General features: G+C 43.5%; 1 protein-coding gene across 6 annotated transcripts in view; it reads right to left on the reverse strand.

Moving 5' to 3' along the window:
• Positions 1-18,873, reverse strand: part of OTUD7A (OTU deubiquitinase 7A) — a 390,159-nt gene that overhangs the window by 27,603 nt on the left and 343,683 nt on the right. For all 6 annotated transcript variants that reach the window (XM_049905451.1, XM_049905454.1, XM_049905453.1 and 3 more), the window contains one exon: positions 3,169-3,296. In XM_049905451.1, coding sequence (XP_049761408.1) covers positions 3,169-3,296 — 128 coding nt within the window. The remainder of the gene's footprint in view (positions 1-3,168; positions 3,297-18,873) is intronic.

The following is an 18,873-nucleotide window of genomic DNA, read 5'->3' on the forward strand; positions in this document are numbered from 1 at the left end:
GAACAGCCAATTCATCTTTCACCCTCCCAGGGTGAAGTGAGTCCAGGAAGGCTGCCCTGACAACAGCCAAGAGCAGAGTGGGAAGGGGAGTCAGCTACCCCCCACCCCAGCAGAGAGGGGCTCTCCCGTGGGCACTGTGTACCCACACAGGAGTTCATTAAACTCTCAACAGTGAGAGCTGGTGCTGTCGGCCTGCAGACAGATGGGGAGACTCAGGCTCAGAGGGGCCATGCCTATCCGACCCCGAGTCCTATGCGTGCCTGGGGACCCTGACCCACCTGCCTCCCTGGGCAGAGTCCCCCTGGGTCATCCCTGTACCCCTGCAAGTTGTACACTGTGGACAAGGGGGTAGGGCTGAGGGTGTCCACTATGACCACCTTAGAGCCCTACACGCCTAGTGGTGTGGACTAAATTGTGTTCCCCAATTGTGGCCCCTGTACTGGTGGATGCGATCCTGTCTGGAAACAGGGGTTTTCTTTTGTTATGTTAACAAGGCCATTACCAGTGTAGGGCAGGTGCCAAATGTAAGCACTGTAGAGTTTTAAAAAGAGGCAGATAGACACCGACAGGCACAAGGGGAAATACTGCGTGAAGACAGGATGCATGTACAAGTCAGGGAACGTGAAGGATACCTGCAGCTACTAGAAGCTCAAATAGTCAAAGAAGGACCTCTCTTAGAGCCGGGGTCCTGAATTTGAACTTCTTGTCTCCTGAACTGTGAGACGATGAATTTCTGTTTTTTTTTTTAAATATACTTGTGGTATTTCTGAGCACTTGAAAACTAAGATACCTGGGGACAGGATGCTGCCAGGAGACCCACCCCGGTGGTCAAAGGAGAGGTGGGCCAGTGACACAGAGACCAAAAGTCATCCAGGTGCCCTGCTATCTATCTGCCTGGAAACACGCTTTTCTAAATTTGCTCCTTCCACACCTTGTTCACTGAAAAAAAAAAAAAAAATTTTTTTTTTTTTTTAAACAAAGCAGCATCTGTGCTTCTCGAGAACTTCTTTGCTCCATATCTCTTGATTCTGAAGGAACCAACCAGAGAGCTTTAGCTGCCAAGTTCTAAGTCAGAGAGGAAATGAGAAATGGGATTGAATCCTTTGGCAACAGGGACACAATGTCACTCCTTTCCTTTTTCCTAAAAAAGTGGGAAGGAGAGCCTAGAACCCACACTGCAATAGAATAACTCCTGGAAATATCTACCCTAAAGCAGCATCTGCTTTTTAATCACAAAGAATCCTCCTTTTGGCCCCAGAATCTGTAAATATCTTCTTTTGCTCATAGAGAGTGAAATTCATGGACAGAGTTCCAGTGACATCTTTGATGAATTCTTAGGGTTCTTCCTTTCCCTCCCTTTGTCTAAATCTATTAGTGCAGTTCTGCCCATGGGAGACTTCCGCTAGAGGGGATGGGTCCCCTGTGAAGGAATGCATCTCTGCCTCCAGGTGGAAGAAAGCACAGACCCTGTCACACAGGATCAGACCATACTGGACTCCAGGGTGCTGGGCTCACCTCCAGGGAGAAGCAAGTTCAACAGGAGAAGGTGGTGTGGGGTAGGACAAACACACGCCAGCTACTTCCCTACCCTGATTGTCACACCACCTGACTCTGGAAGTTATGGATTGAACATGGACAGTGCATCCTAACTTGTAAAATGGCCTGGAAAGCCCCGACTTTTGTGAAGGGACAGATTTAAAGTCGGTTCAGTGGTGACTACTGGGCTGGAATGAGTCACTTGTCACTCCCTATCTGGCATTCACTATCAAGGGGACCTCCTTATGGTCGGTGTCTTCTAAGGACAAAAGGGGAAACACCACATGGAAGGAAACATGGCTAATGGTGTGAGAGAAATGAAGAGAAAATGAAAAAAAAAAACCTAAAAGTGACTGTAGTGTAGAGGGGTATTGGGGCAGAGGGTTTGGGGTGACCCAGGGAACTTCACTTATTCCAGAAGTGGCCCCGTCCTTGTGGTCTACCCCCTCTGGCCACTCCCCTTTTACTCTCCTGTCCGGAGAGGATGTTGGCCCTGCAGCTCCAAGCCTCAGGGACCCAGAGAGCCATAGACTGAAGTGGAGGAAGCACCAGAGGGGATGCCCGTGTGCTGGGATTGAATGGGGTCCTCCATGAATTGAGCGGTGTGACTTGGGTGCATTACTCAACCTCCCTGGACCGGAAGGGCATGTTTCACTCTGGGAGATGAGAGTGGACAAGAGAACACATATGCAAGGGCCACCATGCACAGCGCTGGGCTCTCGGGGCAGGGGGTAGATAGCCCTTCCATCTTTGGCTCCTTCTCTACCTTTTTTCTACCACAACCTTATCAAGTGATTTCATGCTTCTTGTCTTCCAAGATATGCTTTAAAACATGTGTAGCTTGCAGAGGGGGTGGGATAGGGACTGGAGTAGTGAGCAGTGCTGGGCTGGGCACTAGTGTCTATCAGAGGGGTGGGCTGTTGGCCTGTCAGCCATGCTGTGGGCACACAGATGAGGGTGGGTGGAGGTGGGGGCTCTGGGTTTAGTCCCATCCTAACATGGCCAGATTTCTCATGGCCACTGTGATTGTTAATTTTATGTGTTAACTTGGCTAAGCTATGGTCTCCAGTGGTTTGGCCAAATACTAGTCTAGCTGCTGTTCCATAATGTAATCTAATCAATGCAATACAATGGAATTATCATTCTTAATGAAAATGTAATAAAAACAATAAGTCAGTTGAAAAGGGAGCTTCCCTGGGGTGTGTTCTATCCCTAGACTATAAATAGATATTTTGGCAGAACTCACACTTTACTCTGTACTCTTTCTCTTGCCTGACCTATGGATCTTGAACTTGCCAGCCCCCTAGTATCCTGTGAGCCAATCCCTTGAAGTAAATCTCTCTCTCTCTGTATATGTATCTCACTCGCTCTGTTTCTCTAAGGAATCTAAGACAGCCATGTTTTGTTTATGTAAGAGGGTGGATGCCAAGAATAATCTCTTCTGCCATGAGGGGGGAAAAAGAAACACATCAAGTAGAGGAGAAATGGTGACAAATAACATGATTTTTGTCCTCACAGAGTAACACTCTGGGATCTTCTGAAGCTCAATCCTTATGTTATGCTGCCCCTTCTTTAACTGGAATGCTAAGCTTTCTGGGCTACGAATAAGACATATTTCTCTCAGGAACTTACCTTCTCCACCTGAGTCTCTTAGCATTGTATCTGCTACAACAACGATCGGTCTTCTTAATATATGGGCCAGGACGAAAACGTGGAACTCTTCTAGACTCTCATAGACAGGGTCCTCCGAGTTGTCCATGCTAGGAAACAAAGAAAAGCAAGCCTCTTACCAAACTATGCAAAAATGAAGATGGAGAAAGTAGAGAATATTCTGTGCAGGGTCTGAGAGCTTCCCTTTGGGACCTTAGCTCCCTTGTCCCTTGCAGTCACTGCTATCTGAGGCCACCTCCCATGCCATCCACTGACTGGCAAATGCACAAGTCCCAGCTTCACACCCTCCACCCTGGGCTGAGCATTCCCAGGAGACATGAACTTGAAGGTGATGGTTTCTGGCCACCTCTAAGATGAGGTCTCTCAGGTGGCAAGGAGCCTACCACAGTGGTGGTAACATGGCAGCTGGACTCTGGGGGTGCTGGCAAGGAGGGATGGAGGCGTCCTTGTCAGTTCATCCCATATGCATCTGGAGGTGGAGCCTCCCCTATCACAGACTAGGTACACCCAGGCACAGCTGGCGGGCTGGTGGGGTCCATTACTACGAAGGTCTGAGAAGCCTCTGGAAAGACTCCACCTCATGGGAGAGGGCATGGGCTGAGAAGGCTCAAGCCTCAGTCAGGCGGGAGAGTGACTTTGAATGTTACATAGGCCATTTCAGGCCCTCCCAGCACAGGGGCCCATTCATGTCTGAGGCTCAGCAAGAGGAGGCTCCAAGAACTGCTGTCGTGAAAAGCTCTAAGACATTTGGGCAGAAGACCATGGCATTGATGTCCCTCAACAACAGGGCTAGCCCAAAGGGCACATGGAGAGCTTCAGGGCTCACAACTGCATCTATGGGTCCAGCCCAGGCAACAGTCCCAGCCAAACCCCTATGTCATTCAGCTGGCTCATGAGCACCTTGCGGATGTTCAGAATGAAGTGAGGGAGGTCTGATAGGATGGGGTGGGTGGGGGCCACAACCAGAACAGTGTGGCCCTGGTTGAGGGCGCAGGTGGTGTGGTCTGGGAAAACAGTGCTGCACGTACACAGCTCCCAGCCAACTGCTTAAATTACCTCTAGGACAAAGGCTGCAAATCTTAGGGATGCATCTGTTGCTGTTGTTATAGAATCTACCTCTTTAGTTTTTCTTTTGTTAAATTTTCGTTATTTTGTTGTTGAGAATATGCACAGCAAAACATACACCAATTCAACAGTTTCTACAGTACTATTTAATGACACTGATTACATTCTTTGAGTTGTGCAACCATTCTCACCCTCCTTTTCTGAGTTGTTCCTCCCCCTTTAAAATAAATTGACTGCCCCCTAAGCTTCCTATCTAATCTTTCAGGTTGCAGTTGTCAGTGTAATCCCATAGAGTTCTTAAAAGAGCATAATGTTCAAGGCAGATTTTTTTTTTTTTTTACTAGTTAAGCTAAACCACTGTTTGGTTTTAAGAAGACTTCAGGGGACATTTTGGGTTTAAGATTTAAAGATTATCTCAGGGCAATAGCTTCAGAGGTTATCCAACCTTCATGGCACCAGAAAGTCTGGAGTCCATGAGAATTTGAAATTCTGTTTTGCGTTTTGCCCTTTTCATCCAAAATTCTTCCACAGAATCTTTGATCAAAATGTTAGGTAAAGGTAGCTGGGCACCATCCAGTTCTTCTGGTCCCATGGCAAAGGAGGCATTTGTTTATGGAGGCAGTTAGCCACACATTCCATATCTTCCTTCTATTCTTAATGCTTTCTTTTTCTGTGGATCCAGGCAAATAAAGACCAAATGTTGTGCCTCAGATGGCTGCTAAGCTTTTAAGGCACTACACAATTATAAAAACGGCATGGGCCAGTGTCTAACCTCTTCCAACCCTGTAAGGGGAAAAGTAGAATCAAGACCAACAGCTCAAGGCTGATTCCTATGTGACAGGGGTCAGACATGCCTCCTCTGTTCGCCATCTTTACCAATGCTCACACCAACTGTCCTTCCCACAGCACTCTCTACTTCTCCGCTGGGCTTGATAATTCATTGCAGTGGTCACACAGAACTCACAGACCACTCTCATGATTATGGGGTTTATTAGGGAAGTAACAGTTAAAATTCAGGCTCAGGAACACTCAGGATACAGTTCTTCCATCAGGACAGCCACTTCCCAACCATGCTCGCAGGCATACCTCTCTCTGGCCCTACGCCTCTCCCCAAAGGCACTCTGCTTTTTTTCTCCATGGGCTGGGAAGCCCACTGCACCGTCTCCTGCTGCGGGGTCTCTCCTGCCACTGCTTCTCACAATCTTCAGGGTTACACCTTGCTCTCTCTCTTGGTCTCCTGCTTCCAGGAGCTTCTCAGCACAGGATCCTGGGTCCAAAGGACGTGCTCTCTGCTCCTGACTATTCTTCTTGGTGGTGGTAGGATCCTTTTCTTTGCTCTGAAATTGGGTCTCTTTTAAGGCAAAACTGACCAATCCCCTCGGTGGGCCACAATCAGCTTATCACAAAGCCCTGCTCAATTACCTGGGTAGGAGTTACAAGACCATGGCTAGAAAGTCCACACAAAACAATCAGTCTCACCACAACAATGAACTAGGAGGTAGAAGAGAAACACTAAACACATTATTAGGCCAATTATCTGGGATGTCCCATGAAACCATGACCCTAAATCTCCAAACCAAGAAACAAAATCCCACAAGGATTTTGGTTGTACATAAGCAGCCTCAGCACCTGCTGTTTTTAAAAAGTTTTGTGGTTGATATAACATGTCTATCACACAACTTTCTCCAATTCAGTTTTTTTTACAGGTGTGCAACGCAGTGACAGCAATTAAATAATCGGCTGTGAAACTCTACCCTGAATCAGTTCGAAATTTCCATCACTGTTAATTCTCCCTTCCCCCCATTCCTGAACCACTAATAAACTTTGTTCTCTATATATTTGCCTTTTCTTGTCTTTTTATGTAAGTGAGGTCTTACAATATTTGTCCTCTTGTGATTAGCTTATTTAACTCAGCTTGTCTTCCAGCTCCATCCACATCGTAGCACGTACCAAGACTTTATTTCTCCTACTGGCTGAGTAGTATTCCATTGTATGTATGTATGTACTGCATTTTGTATATCCATTCATCTGTTGATAGGGATTTAGGTTGCTTCCATTTTTTGGCTATTGTGAATAGTGCTGTAATGAACATTGGTGTACAAGTCTCTGTTTGAGTCTCTGCTTTCAAGTCTTTTGGGTATATACCTAGGAGTGGAATTGCTGGGTCATATGGTAGTTCTATTTTTAGTGTTTTGAGGAACCGCCACACTGTTTTCCACAATGACTGTACCATTTTGCATTCTCACCACAACGGGTTAATGGTTCCAAATTTCCTACATCCTTGCCTACATTTGTTATTTTCAGTTTTTTTTTTATCTTAGTCATCCTAGTGGGAGTAAAATAGTATCTCATTGTGGTTTTGATTTACATCTCTCTGATGGTTAAAGACACTTCGCATTTTTTCATGTGTTTGGTGGCCATTTGAATGCCCTCTTTAGTAAAATACCTACTCAAGTCTTTTGTCCATTTTATGATGGGGTATTTGTCTTTTTGTTATTGTCAAAGTTTTATATATATGCTGGTTATTAGATTCTTGTCAGATATATGGTTTCTGAAGATATTCTCCCAGTTGGTAGCTTGTCTTTTCACTTTTTTTGTAAAGTCTTTTGAGGAGCAAAGTTTTAAATTTTTGTGATGTCCCATTTATTTATTTTGTCTTTTGCTGTTTGTGTTTTTGTTATTATTATGTTAGATAATCCATTGTTAAAAGCTAGCCCTGACAACATTGTCCATGCTTGTTCTTCTTAGAATTTTATGGTTTTAGTTTTCACATTTAGGTCCTTAATCCATTTTGAATTTGTTTTTGTGTATGGTATGAGGCATGGATCCTGTTTCATTTTTCTTCCTGTAGAAATTCAGGTTTTCCAGCACCATTTATTGAAGAGAGTCTTCTTTCCCCTTCGAATGGATTTAGCACCCTTATAAAAAAAATCAGGTGACCATAGATGTGTGTGGGTTTATATCTAGACCCTCAGTTCTATTCCACTGGTCTATGTGTCTGCTGTTATACCAGTATCAGGCTGTTTTGATTACTGTAGCTGTATAGTATGTTTTAAAATCAAGAAGTGAGTCCTCCAGCTTTGTTCTCTTTCAACATTACTTCAGCTTTTCAGGGCCCCTTGCCATCCCATGTAAAATTGACAACTGATTTTTTATTTCCAGAGAAAGAAAGGTTGTTGGAATTTTTATCGGAATTGCACTAAATCTATAGATTGTTCTGGATCATATTGACAGCTTAATAATATTAAGTCTTCCAATCCATGAACATGGAACATCTTTCCATATATTTAAGTCTTCTTTAATGTCTTTTAGCAGCATTTTAGAGTTTTCATCCTATATGTCCTTAGATTTATTCTGAGGTATTTTATTCTCTTAGATGCTATTGTAAATGGAATTATTTCCCTAGTTTCCCTTTCGGATTTCTCACTGCTGGTGTATAGAAACCCAAGTGATTTTTGTCTGTTGACCCTGTACCCTGCAATTTTGTTAAATTCCTCTATTATCTCCAGAAGTTTTCTTGTGGACTCTTTGGGGTCTTCTATGTATAGGATTATATCATCCATGGATAGAGATAACTCTACTTCTTTTCAAATCTGGATACCTTTTTTAAAAAATTTTTTATTGTGCTTTAAGTGAAAGTTTACAAATCAAGTCAGTCTCTCACACAAAAATTTATATACACCTTGCTACATACTCCCAATTGCTCCCCCCCCAATGAGACAGTCCGCTCCCTCCACTCTCTTTTCCCATCTGTTTCGCCAGCTTCTAACCCCCTCTGCCCAATCATCTCCCCTCCAGGCAGGAGAAGCCAACATGGTCTCAAGTGTCTACCTGATCCAAGAAGCTCACTCCTCACCAGCATCCCTCTCCAACCCATTGTCCAGTCCAATCCCTATCTGAAGAGTTGGCTTTGGGAATGGTTCCTGTCCTGGGCCAACAGAAGGTCTGGGGGCCATGACCACTAGGGTCCTTCTAGTCTCAGTCAGACCATTAAGTCTGGTCTTTTTATAAGAATTTGGGGTCTGCATCCCACTGCTCTCCTGCTCTCTCAGGGGTTCTCTGTTGTGTTCCCTGTCAGGGCAGTCATCGGTTGTAGCAGGACACCATCTAGTTCTTCTGGTTCAGGCTGATGTAGTCTCTGGTTTATGTGGCCCTTTCTGTCTCTTGGGCTCGTAATTACCTTGTGTCCCTGGTGTTCTTCATTCTCCTTTGATCCAGGTGGGTTGAGACCCATCGATTCACCTTACATGGCCATTTGCTAGCGTTTAGGACTGCAGACGCCACTCTCCAAAGTGGGATGCAGAATGTTTTCTTAATAGATTTTATTATGCCAATTGACTTAGATGTCCCCTGAAACCATGGTCCCCAAACCCCCACCCCTGCTACACTGGCCTTTGAAGCATTCATTTTATTCAGGAAACTTCTTTGCTTTTGGATTATTCCAGTTGTGCTGAGCTCTCCTGTATTGTGTGCTGTCTTTCCCTTCACCTAAAGTAGTTCTTACCTACTATCTAATTAGTGAATACCCCTCTTCCTGCCACCGTAACCATCAAAGAATATTTTCTTCTCTGTTCAAACTATTTCTCGCGTTCTTATAATAGTGGTCTTATACAATATTTGTCCTTTTGCAGCTGAGTAATTTCACTCAGCATAATGCCTTCCAGCAAATCTGGATACCTTTTATTTCCATTTCTTGTCTCATTTCTCTGGCTAGCACTTCTAATACAACATTGAATAGAAGTGGTGAGAGTGGGCACTCTTGTTTCTGATTTCAAGGGGAAAGCTATCAGTCTTTCTCCATTAAGTATAATGTTGGCTGTTGGTTATATGCCCTGAATCATGTTTAGGAATTTCCCTTCTATTCTATTTCTTTAGCGTTGTCATCAAGAAAGGGTGTTGGATTTTATCCAATGCTTTCTCTGCATTCATAGATATGATCATGTGGTTTTTTCCTTTGTTCTATTACCTTGATTGATTTTCTAATGTTGAACCATCCCTACATTCCTGGAATAAATCCCATTTGGCCATGGTATATGACTCTTTTAATATCCTGTTGGATTCTGTTTGCTAGTATTTTGTTAAAGATTTTTGCATCTGTATTCATAAAAGATATTGCCTGTAGTTTTCTTTCCTTGTGGTATCTTTATCTCGGTTTTGGTATTAGGGTTATGTTTGCTTCATAGAATGAATTAGGGAATATTTCTTCCTTATCTATGTTCTGGAAGACTTTAAACAGTATCGGTGTCAGCTATCTAAATGTTTAGTAGAATTACCCAGTGAAGCCAACTCGTCCAGGACTTCTTTTTTGTTTTGAGGGTTTTCATCACTGATTTGATCTCTTCACTTGTTATGGGTCTGTTCGGACTTTCTATTTCCTCTTGAGTCAGTTTGGGAAGGTTGTGTGCTTCTACGAATTTGTCCATTTCATCTAGCTAATCCAGTTTGTTGCCATTATGTTATTCATAATATTGTGTCAGATTCTCTTTATTTCTATTGGATCAGTTGTAATGTCCACTCTTGCATTTTTTATTTTGGTTATTTGCATCTTTTCTCTTCGTCAGTCCAGCTAAAGGTTTGTGAATTTTATTGATCTTTTCAATGAACCAACTTCTGGTTTTATTGATTCTCTCTATTGCTTTTCTGTTTTCAATTTCATTTATTTCTGCTCTGATCTTAGTTATTTCCTTTCTTCTGGTAGGTTTAGGCTTAGTTTGCTCTTGTCTTTTTAGTTCCTGTAGTTATCAAGTTAGGCTGTTTATTTGAGGTCTTCATTCTTTCTTTATGTAAGCATTGGTTTCGTCTGAGTACTGCCTTTGCTGCATCATAAATTTTGGTATGTTGTGCTTTCATTTTCATTTTACTATAGGAAATTTGTGATTTCTCTTTTGATTTCTTCTTTGACCCACTGGTAGTTTAACAGTGTGTGGTTTAATTTCCATATGTTCTGTATTTTCTAGGTTTTTTTTTTTTTTTTTTTTTTTTTTTCTGTTATTGATTTCCAGCTTCACTCCATTGTGGTCAGAGAAAATACTTTGTATGATTTCAAACTTTTTAAATTTTTTAAGATTTGCTTTGTGACATAACAAGTGGCCTCTCCTGGAGAAGGATCTGTGTGCACTAGAGTAGAATGTATATTGTGCTGTTTTTGGGTGGAGTGTTTTATATATGTCTGTTAAGTCTAGTTGGTTTATAGTGTTATTCAAATTCTCTGTTTCCTTGTTGATCTTATTTCTAGATGTTCTAATATTGAAAGTGTTGTATTGAAGTCTTCAACTATTATTATAGTACTTTTTATTTCTCCCTTCAATTCTATCAGTGCCTGCTTTATATATATAGCTGCTCTGATGTTGGGTGCATATATATTTATGATTATTAAATCTTCTTGATGGATTGACCCTTTTATCACTATATAATGTCTGTCTTTATCTCTTCTAACAGATTTTATCTTAAAGTCTCCTTTGATATTAAGATTGCCACCCTAGCTCTCTTTTGGTTATTTTTTTCCATCCGTTCACTTTCAATGTCCTGGAGTTTTAGGTGTGTATCTTGTAAACAGCATATAACTGGATCATTTTTTAAAAAATCCATTCTGCCACTCTCTGCCTTTTGATTGGAGAATTTAGTCCATTTACACTCAGTGTAATTACTGATAAGAAGTGACTTCTGCCATTTTGTTATGTTTTTGTGTGTCTTAAGCCTTCTTTGTCTTTGTCCTTTACTACTGCTTGCTTTTGTGTTATATTGGTTTATTGTAGTGAGCCTTTTTGGTTTCCTTCTTCTTCCCTTTTGTGTATGTTTTTAGTGGTTACCATAAATATTACATCTAACAGCTTGTATTTATAGCATTCTAGGTAAGTTGGTATCAACTTCAGTGACATACAAGAAATTCTATTTCTATACCATTCCTCTCCCCTTCTTTTGTTGTTATTATTGCTAATTATGTCTATATTTCATGTGCCCTGTAACATAATTTTATCTTTGCTTTTTTACATATTTGTTATTTAAAAACATGAAGGACAAAACATTTAGAATTATCAAGCATGAATATCTTATTACTAGCCCCTAAACTTGTCCATACATTTTCTTTTATTAGAGATCTTTCATTTTATGTATGGCTTTAAATTACTTTCTATCTAGTGTCTTTTCCCTTCCATCTATAGAACTCCCATTAGTATTTTTTGCAGTGCCTGTCTAGTCAATATGAACTCTTTCAACTTCTGTTTGTCTGGGAATGTTTTAATTGCACCATCATTCTTGAAGGATGGTTTTGCTGGGTATAGTATTCTTGGCTGACAGTTTTTTTTTTCTTTCAGCACTTTAAATATTTCATTTCATTGCCTTCTGGCCTCCAATGTTCCTGAGGAAAAACTGACACTTATTCTTATTGTGATCCTTTGTATTGACTGTTTGCTTCTCTCTCACTGTTTTCAAGGATTCTCTCTTTATCTTTACTTTTTATAGAGCTTAACTATGATGTGTCTTGGTGTAGATCTCTTTGGGTTTATCCTGCTTGGGGTTCTTTGAGCTTCTTGGATTTGTAGGTTCATGTCCTTTGTTATATTGGGGAAATTTTCTGTCATTAATTCAGTTATTCTTTCTGTCCTTTTGTCTCTCTCATCTCCTCCTGAAATTTCCATGATGTGTGTATTAGGTCTCCTGTTTTGTGTCCCAGAATGTCACTAACTTTGCTCAGCCTTCTTGAGCCGGTATTCTTGTTGCTCTTCAGCATCTGTAATTTGAACTATCTTATCTTTTAATTCACTGATTCTTTCTTCTGTTGTTAAGTCATTCTATTGTGTTTCTCATTTCAGTCATTTTCCCTTCCAGTTGCAATCTCTCTTTTTTTTTTTTTTAGATCCTCGTTTTGTTCTTGCATTGTTTTATTTCTTTTAGCTATTGGTCTGTTTTCCCTTAGCTCTTAATTTATGTTTAAAGTCACTCCTTTTGTCATGTTCATTTGGATGGACCATCGTTTCTCTGTTCTTTGTGTGTCTTGTGATTTATTTGTTGGAGCATTGGAATTTTGAGGCTGTTAACTTTCTCAGTGTTCCCCAGTATTTGGTGTTTTTTTCCACACTATTTTCTTCAAAAAACTCTAAGGAGTGTAAGGCAGACAGAGCCTTCAGCTTTTGCTTGCCATTTCCTTTCCTTCTCTGTGATAGCTCCTTCTCCCTCCCCAGTTTTATTAGGATTTGAAAGTTCCAGGTCTCGGTTTTCAACTTCCAATCTTTCTCAAACACACCAGAGAACATGCTGCTGTCAGTCTGTCCACCGGGGGGCACCGCCACTCAGGCAAGATACCGTGTACTAAGCAAGCTATCCATTAGGGAGCACAGTCCTCTCTAGTTATGACTACCTTCCCTTCTCTGTTTTACCAACCACATTTTTAGTTAGAAAACCTATACTCAGTGAGCCCCCTTCAGGGTGGGTGTTGCCCTTTGGCATTGTCTGAGGCTTCCTTTCCTGCTCTGAGGGGGCTACTTATATCTGAGCTGGCATTCAGGGGAAGAACAGGCAGATTTTTCTTTATTTCAGGAGGAGGAGGGGCTGGCTACTCCTCAGAAGAACCTATTTGAGAGATCTATGTTGTTGGTTTCAGAGCCCCAGTGGCTCTCTGGTGTTTGGGGGAGCAGTCTCTACTTAGGGAACACACTTCCTGACTCCACTGTTGGGAACCTTCTTTAGGAGTTTTTATCAGCTCAGCAGCCGGCAGTTACTGGTTGGGGGTGGGGTTGTCACACTCCAAATAGATTCCCAGAGAGGTATGCCTTATTGCTATTACAGTCTGCCCTGTTGTATGTTGGTTGTGGGTGTAGCTTCCACTCAAGATGCCTGGTTCCTAGTACACAGCAGCCTTCATCAGCAGTCCTCAGTGCTGACTGTAAGGTGTAGCAGACAGACCCAAAGCTATTCCCAGGGAGGTCTGTGGTGTTGGTTTCAGAGGCCTGAGCAGACTTCACTGCGGGGCCCTTCCATAGTAGTTTTCAATATCCTGGCAACCAACAAGTACCAGGTGGAGTAGGGGGTGTCACACTCTGGTCAGATCCCCATGGAGGTCTGCCTTGTTGCAATCAGAGTCCACCTGGTAGATTGTTGGCTGTGAGTGCCACCTCCACTCAAGGATCCTGGTTCCTAGCATACAATCTCGCAGCTATTGGGGTGTCATTGCTTCTAGATGCTTTCAGTGGACAGAGCTAGGAAATATGTGTATGTATGTAAGTGTGTATGTGTGTGTGTACACACGTGTGAGTGTGCGTGTATATGTATGTGTATGCATGTACACACTCACACACACAATACACATTGCATCTTTTTAAATTTTCATATACTAGAAGCCTTAAGTTGATTGACATCTCTAAATCCAATCCAACACCACAAAGGTCATTCTACCTGTAACTCCCTCCTCTAGCAGGGAGAAACTTGGTTTCTATTGATCTGAAACATTTACTCAATCATTCTCCTTGTATAGCAGCAATATCCAATGTCTGCTGCCACCCCTGCCCACAAGGTTGCTCTCTTCACTCTGTCTGGCTCTGACACCCTGGCTATGGTCCTCCATGCCCTCCTATGCCCCTGTCCACTGCAGACCCCCATCTGACCTGTCCCACCTAATGGCTTTAGGGCTGAATTTTTCAGGAAGGAAAGCAGAAGAGGAGTGTTTTGTTTTGTCGTTTTGTAAAATATATGTGTGCCGACTCTAAACACAGCGCTCCTGGGTGTACATTTCAAAAACCTTACGGGGGATTACCCTGCCCACAGGTGGAAGCCAAGCTACTGGTGTGTGGAGGCCAAGTGCTCCTGGAAGCACACTCCTGAATGCCATGGTCTGTTCCACAGTAAATACCCACAGGTGCCAGACTAGAGGATAATTGATGGCACAGGATAGCAACCAGCACTGAGAGGAGAGAACACGGACTTAGAACCTGCACACTTTGAAGAAAAGTACCCCAGTTAGAACTGGGGTGCTGTCCCATCCCTAACCCAATGAATGGAGAGGGTGGCTTTGGGAAGAGATGAACAGTTAATGAGTGAGAGACTCGTGCTGGAAAGAAGCAAAGGTGAAGTGAAGTACAGCCTTTCAGCCTTGGGTTTGGTGTCTGAAGAGCTATGCAGAAAGGGCCCCACAGTCACACCAATGAGGCAAAGGCCAACTGAGCACTGGACACCATGGCACTGATAGTCCTCTTCTCATGCAACATTTAAAGCAGGGCTACTTATTTCAAGCCGAAACCCAACACTATTCATGGATTCACGACACGCGCTGCAGTCTGTGAACACGACCGACGCAGTCCTTGCCTCCCATGACATCTACCTACCATCTGTCCACCCCCAGCTCTGTGCTCAGAGGGAGCAGCAGATATGGGCATGCCAGGTCCATCTGGGAGGCGTGACAGAGGAGAGCTTGGGTCAGAGTGACCTTTTTCCTCTCCTGTTTTGGGGAGCACAGGAGACCCATCAAGCACTTGGGAGCTCTCTCAGTGACCTGGGAGGAGGCAGAGAGGGCCAAGCTCCACTAAGGGCAGCTCAGAATTGCTCCAGCCCCTTGCTGGCAGGTGATGGGGGTGGTCTGGGCTGTACCTGCCCTCCACCATACCAGTGCTTCTCAAAGCCTCGGGTCTGCAGAAGTGAGTGTGGGCTGAGAACTTTGGTCTGGTTCCTCCTCAGACTCCTCTCAGGGGAAAATGGAATCAGGTTGGGCACAAGACCTCAGAGCAGCAGCCTGCACATGGAGTGGTGGCTACGAGAGCCCTGTTCAAGAAATCCTGGATTCTCTTCCATTCTTGCTCTGAGGATTAATGTCCTCTTCCATGACCTGACTGAATAAACATTAGACCTGGGATTTCTGACAGAACTTGGCCTCTGGGAAGACACATAACAACCCCTAAGATGCTCCATAATTGGTGCTGGCTGCTCAGAAGACCAGTATGGGGTATATGACTTCATCCTCAGAGACACTGTGCATATTCTGAGAGCTTCACAACATGCAGGTCCCCAAATGCACTGGCTTTCTAGGACATCCATCCCACTCTCTCCATTGTGAGGCTGGAGGGGAGGATTACTGGGAATAACACAGAATTCACCCAATGGAAAAGCACCGCTAGGAAGACAGAGGTGGAGGAGGCCTGGACAGGGGGCCAGTGGCTCCCCTCCTGTCTCAGGCCAGCATGGCTGAGAAACAAAGCAGTGGAGCGAGGGTCTCAATGGCATTCCAAGTCCACAGAGTGGTGGTGAGGGACACAGGCATGGTGCAGATAGTGGGAGCCCCGGCTCCAACGATAGCAATGACCCTTAGAGGGCACCTTGGCAGGAGCCCACGCCACAGACAAGGGGCTGGTCTGGGCAGAGGGGCAGGCCCAGGTGCAACTCTCAGCCACACAGAGGTGCAGCATGGGTGTGGCCTCCCATTGCCCCTCCCATGTCCCCAGAGTAGGGTAGCCACACCCTTGTTTGCCCAAAGTCCTGCTTTACAGGTCCTGAGTGGTTAGTGCTACTTTCCCTATCCGAAGTGAGCCAGTTTAGATGATAAATTGAATAATGACCCCTCTATGGCGACTAAATACGGTCACCTCATTATTGGTTTTTGGTGTACATGCACACGTGTACGCACACGCACGACTGTGAGTACAGGCACATATTTAAACACACATCTCCCTCCTTTTAGGTGAAAGGAAGGGCATTGTGCTTGCTCTTCCCATCGCGGTGAGACCTCCACAGCAGGTGTGGGACCACTCTCACTCCTTCCACAGCTGCCCAGAGCGCTAGGTGTGCATCTCACTGCTAACATTTCTCAGCGGGGGGCCTTGGCCCCTTCTCCCAGGCAGGGCTTAGTGCCAGGACAAATCCAAATCTTGGATGAGCTGGTTCCTGGATGCAGAGGTGCCAAGCTGAGGAGGCTCATGAACTGAAGCCAGCCTGTGCTTGCTTGTGGGCCTTGGTACCCTGGCCAGGGACTGCATCTACCCAGAGAGGCAGTGCTAAAAAAAATCTTCCAAAGGCCCAGTACGGACTAGCAGGGGATATGCCCGGAGCTACGGCCTGGGAAGGTTGGTGAGGGGTGCTGGGCCCTTCTGACACTGTGAAGGGAGCAGCGAGTCTCCAGCTCTGACAGGGGGCTTCTCAGCAGTGGCAGTGTGGTCTGGCAGTGAGGACCATCTTACTATCTGGACTCAGCAAGCCTGGGGTCATTCATATGATAAGTATCGATTATCTGCCGTGGGTTTAGCACTGTGCTGAGAGTGTGTGCACATGTTCAGGTGTGTGTGTGTACATGCATGAGTGCGCGTGCACATGTTCAGGTGTGTGTGTGCATGCACATGTGTGTGTCAGTGTGTACATGCATTCATGAGTGCTTGCATGTGTATGAGAATGTGTGTATGTTTGTATGTGCAGATACGCAGCACTAGGGGTGGGGACGATCAACAAATGATCACATAAGAAAATATCAGATATTAAGAACCTGATAAAAAGTGGCACTTTGGAGTGGATGGTCAGGGAAGGCTCCTAAATGAGAAATAGCAATAGATGAAGAGTCACCTTCTGTCATAGTTTCAATTAGAAGTCTTAAAAATTTTGACCTGGATTCCACATCTATAAACTTTAGGACTCCTCACATGAACAAATGACTTCTATTTGGTGCACTGATGGAAGCTACAGCATCTTAAAGAACATAGACAAGAAAGTCTCCTTTCCCACGAGAGCCCACACCCATATTTTCTGCGTTTGGAGGGCTTGACTGGGTGTGGGCATCTCCAAGGAACTGGATGGCCACTCATTTCTCCATAAAGGACTGACATAAGTTTATGCCTCTGGGACTGTGAATTATACAATCATTTGAGGTTATAGTTATTTCTGAATAAGGCCAATAAAACAGAAACGCAGCCAACACATTACCAATGAAATTACTACAGAAAGTGAACCACAAAGAGAAAGCAGAGTGAGGTGCATGTAGGAGAAACAGGGCCGGCACAAAGATACCCTTGGGCTGCTGGGTCCTCGAGACAGCCCCCTGCTCCCTGCGCTTTTCTCTTCATTCTTTTAGCCCCTCAATCTCCACTTACTTAACCTGGTCTCATCATATGTGAAATGGAGAACGAGTTTTTTTGTTAAAAAAGTTAAATAAGAAAAATGATTGTTTTCCTTACAAATTTCACATCCACGTTGTATTTGTTAAAAGTATGACTTCATGTTTTCAGTCAGGTCTAAGTCTGGATTGTGGGGCATTGGGAAACAACCCAGTTCTCTGAGCCTTAGCTTCCTTCTCTGTAATTGGCCACGATGAGGACAAATTCACCGGCCTACCCAACATAGAATGTGGCTCAGTAGATGACAATGTTCTCATTACCTTCTATGATGGTTAATTTTGTGTCAACTTGGCTAGGCTATGGTGCCCAGTTGTTTGGTCAAACACTGATCTAAACTTTGTTATGAAGTGGCCACATATGTTTAAATAAGTTGGCCTCAAGTAAAGCTGTTTACCTTCCATAATGTGTGTGGGCCTAATCCAATCAGCTGAAGGCCTTAGAGCAAAAAGGAAGGTTTCCTTATTGTCAGGTATACCGATGTACGTTCTCACGTCATGTAGGCTTTTATAATGCTTTCAACACTGTTGCACTTTCTATAATGCTCTCAAATTGCATAGGTACCACTCACTCATAATATGAAATTAGAAATATAGGCACACACACAAATGTGAGGCTCTCTAACTAGAACATAAATCGTTATAACTTACAAGCTGTGAGAAACTATACCTAGAAAGTTTCTCACTTTAAAAACAGAAAAATAGAAGGAATGTGAAGCATGTGAGACATGTCATCGACAATGATAAAAATAGACGTAATATAAAGTTAAATCTCTGTAAGGTGCCTTGAGACATTACGTATGTCATAGAACAACCTCCCTGGGTTGGCTTGGCTCACACCTGATACGATAAAATAAATGTAACACGAAGGGGCCTTGAGACAACAGGAATGTCAGAAATAACTACTTAATCTCTTACATAACAACATTAGGAATGATGTAAACAACCTTTAATCGCTAAAAGATGCAACATTAGGCTAATATCTGTCCTTTAAGAAAAGATGTAACACGCTAAATATGACATCACTTGGCCCCTATCACATGAGACCAATGCTACAAAATTCTATATAAGCAGTGGGTTTAAACTCATTCTTCTTTTTCTTCTTTTTTTTAAAATTGTTTTTAATTAAAGCCATTCTCTTATCTATTAGTGTCTTCCTCTCATTCTATTATTTCCAATTACCTCTTAGATCTAAAGCCGATTTCACTTCCATGGACTCAATTCTCCCTAAACAAACAACTCCAATGATTCCCAATACTCTAGTTGTCTTTGGAGCCCTGATGGTGAAGGAGTGAAGAGCTTGGCTGCTAACCACAAGACTGGCAGTTCAAATCCCCCAGCTGCTCCTTGGAACCCTGTGAAGCAGTTCTACTCTGTCCTATAGGGCCACTATGAGTTGGAATCAACTCATTGGCAATAGGTTTGGTTTGGGTTTAGTTGACTTAGTTATCTAGTGCAGCTATAACAGAAATATCAAAAGTGGGTGGCTTTAACAAAGAAAAATTTATTTTCTCATAGCTGAG

This window comes from Elephas maximus, chromosome 13 (assembly GCF_024166365.1).
Source record: "Elephas maximus indicus isolate mEleMax1 chromosome 13, mEleMax1 primary haplotype, whole genome shotgun sequence".
NCBI lineage: Eukaryota > Metazoa > Chordata > Mammalia > Proboscidea > Elephantidae > Elephas > Elephas maximus.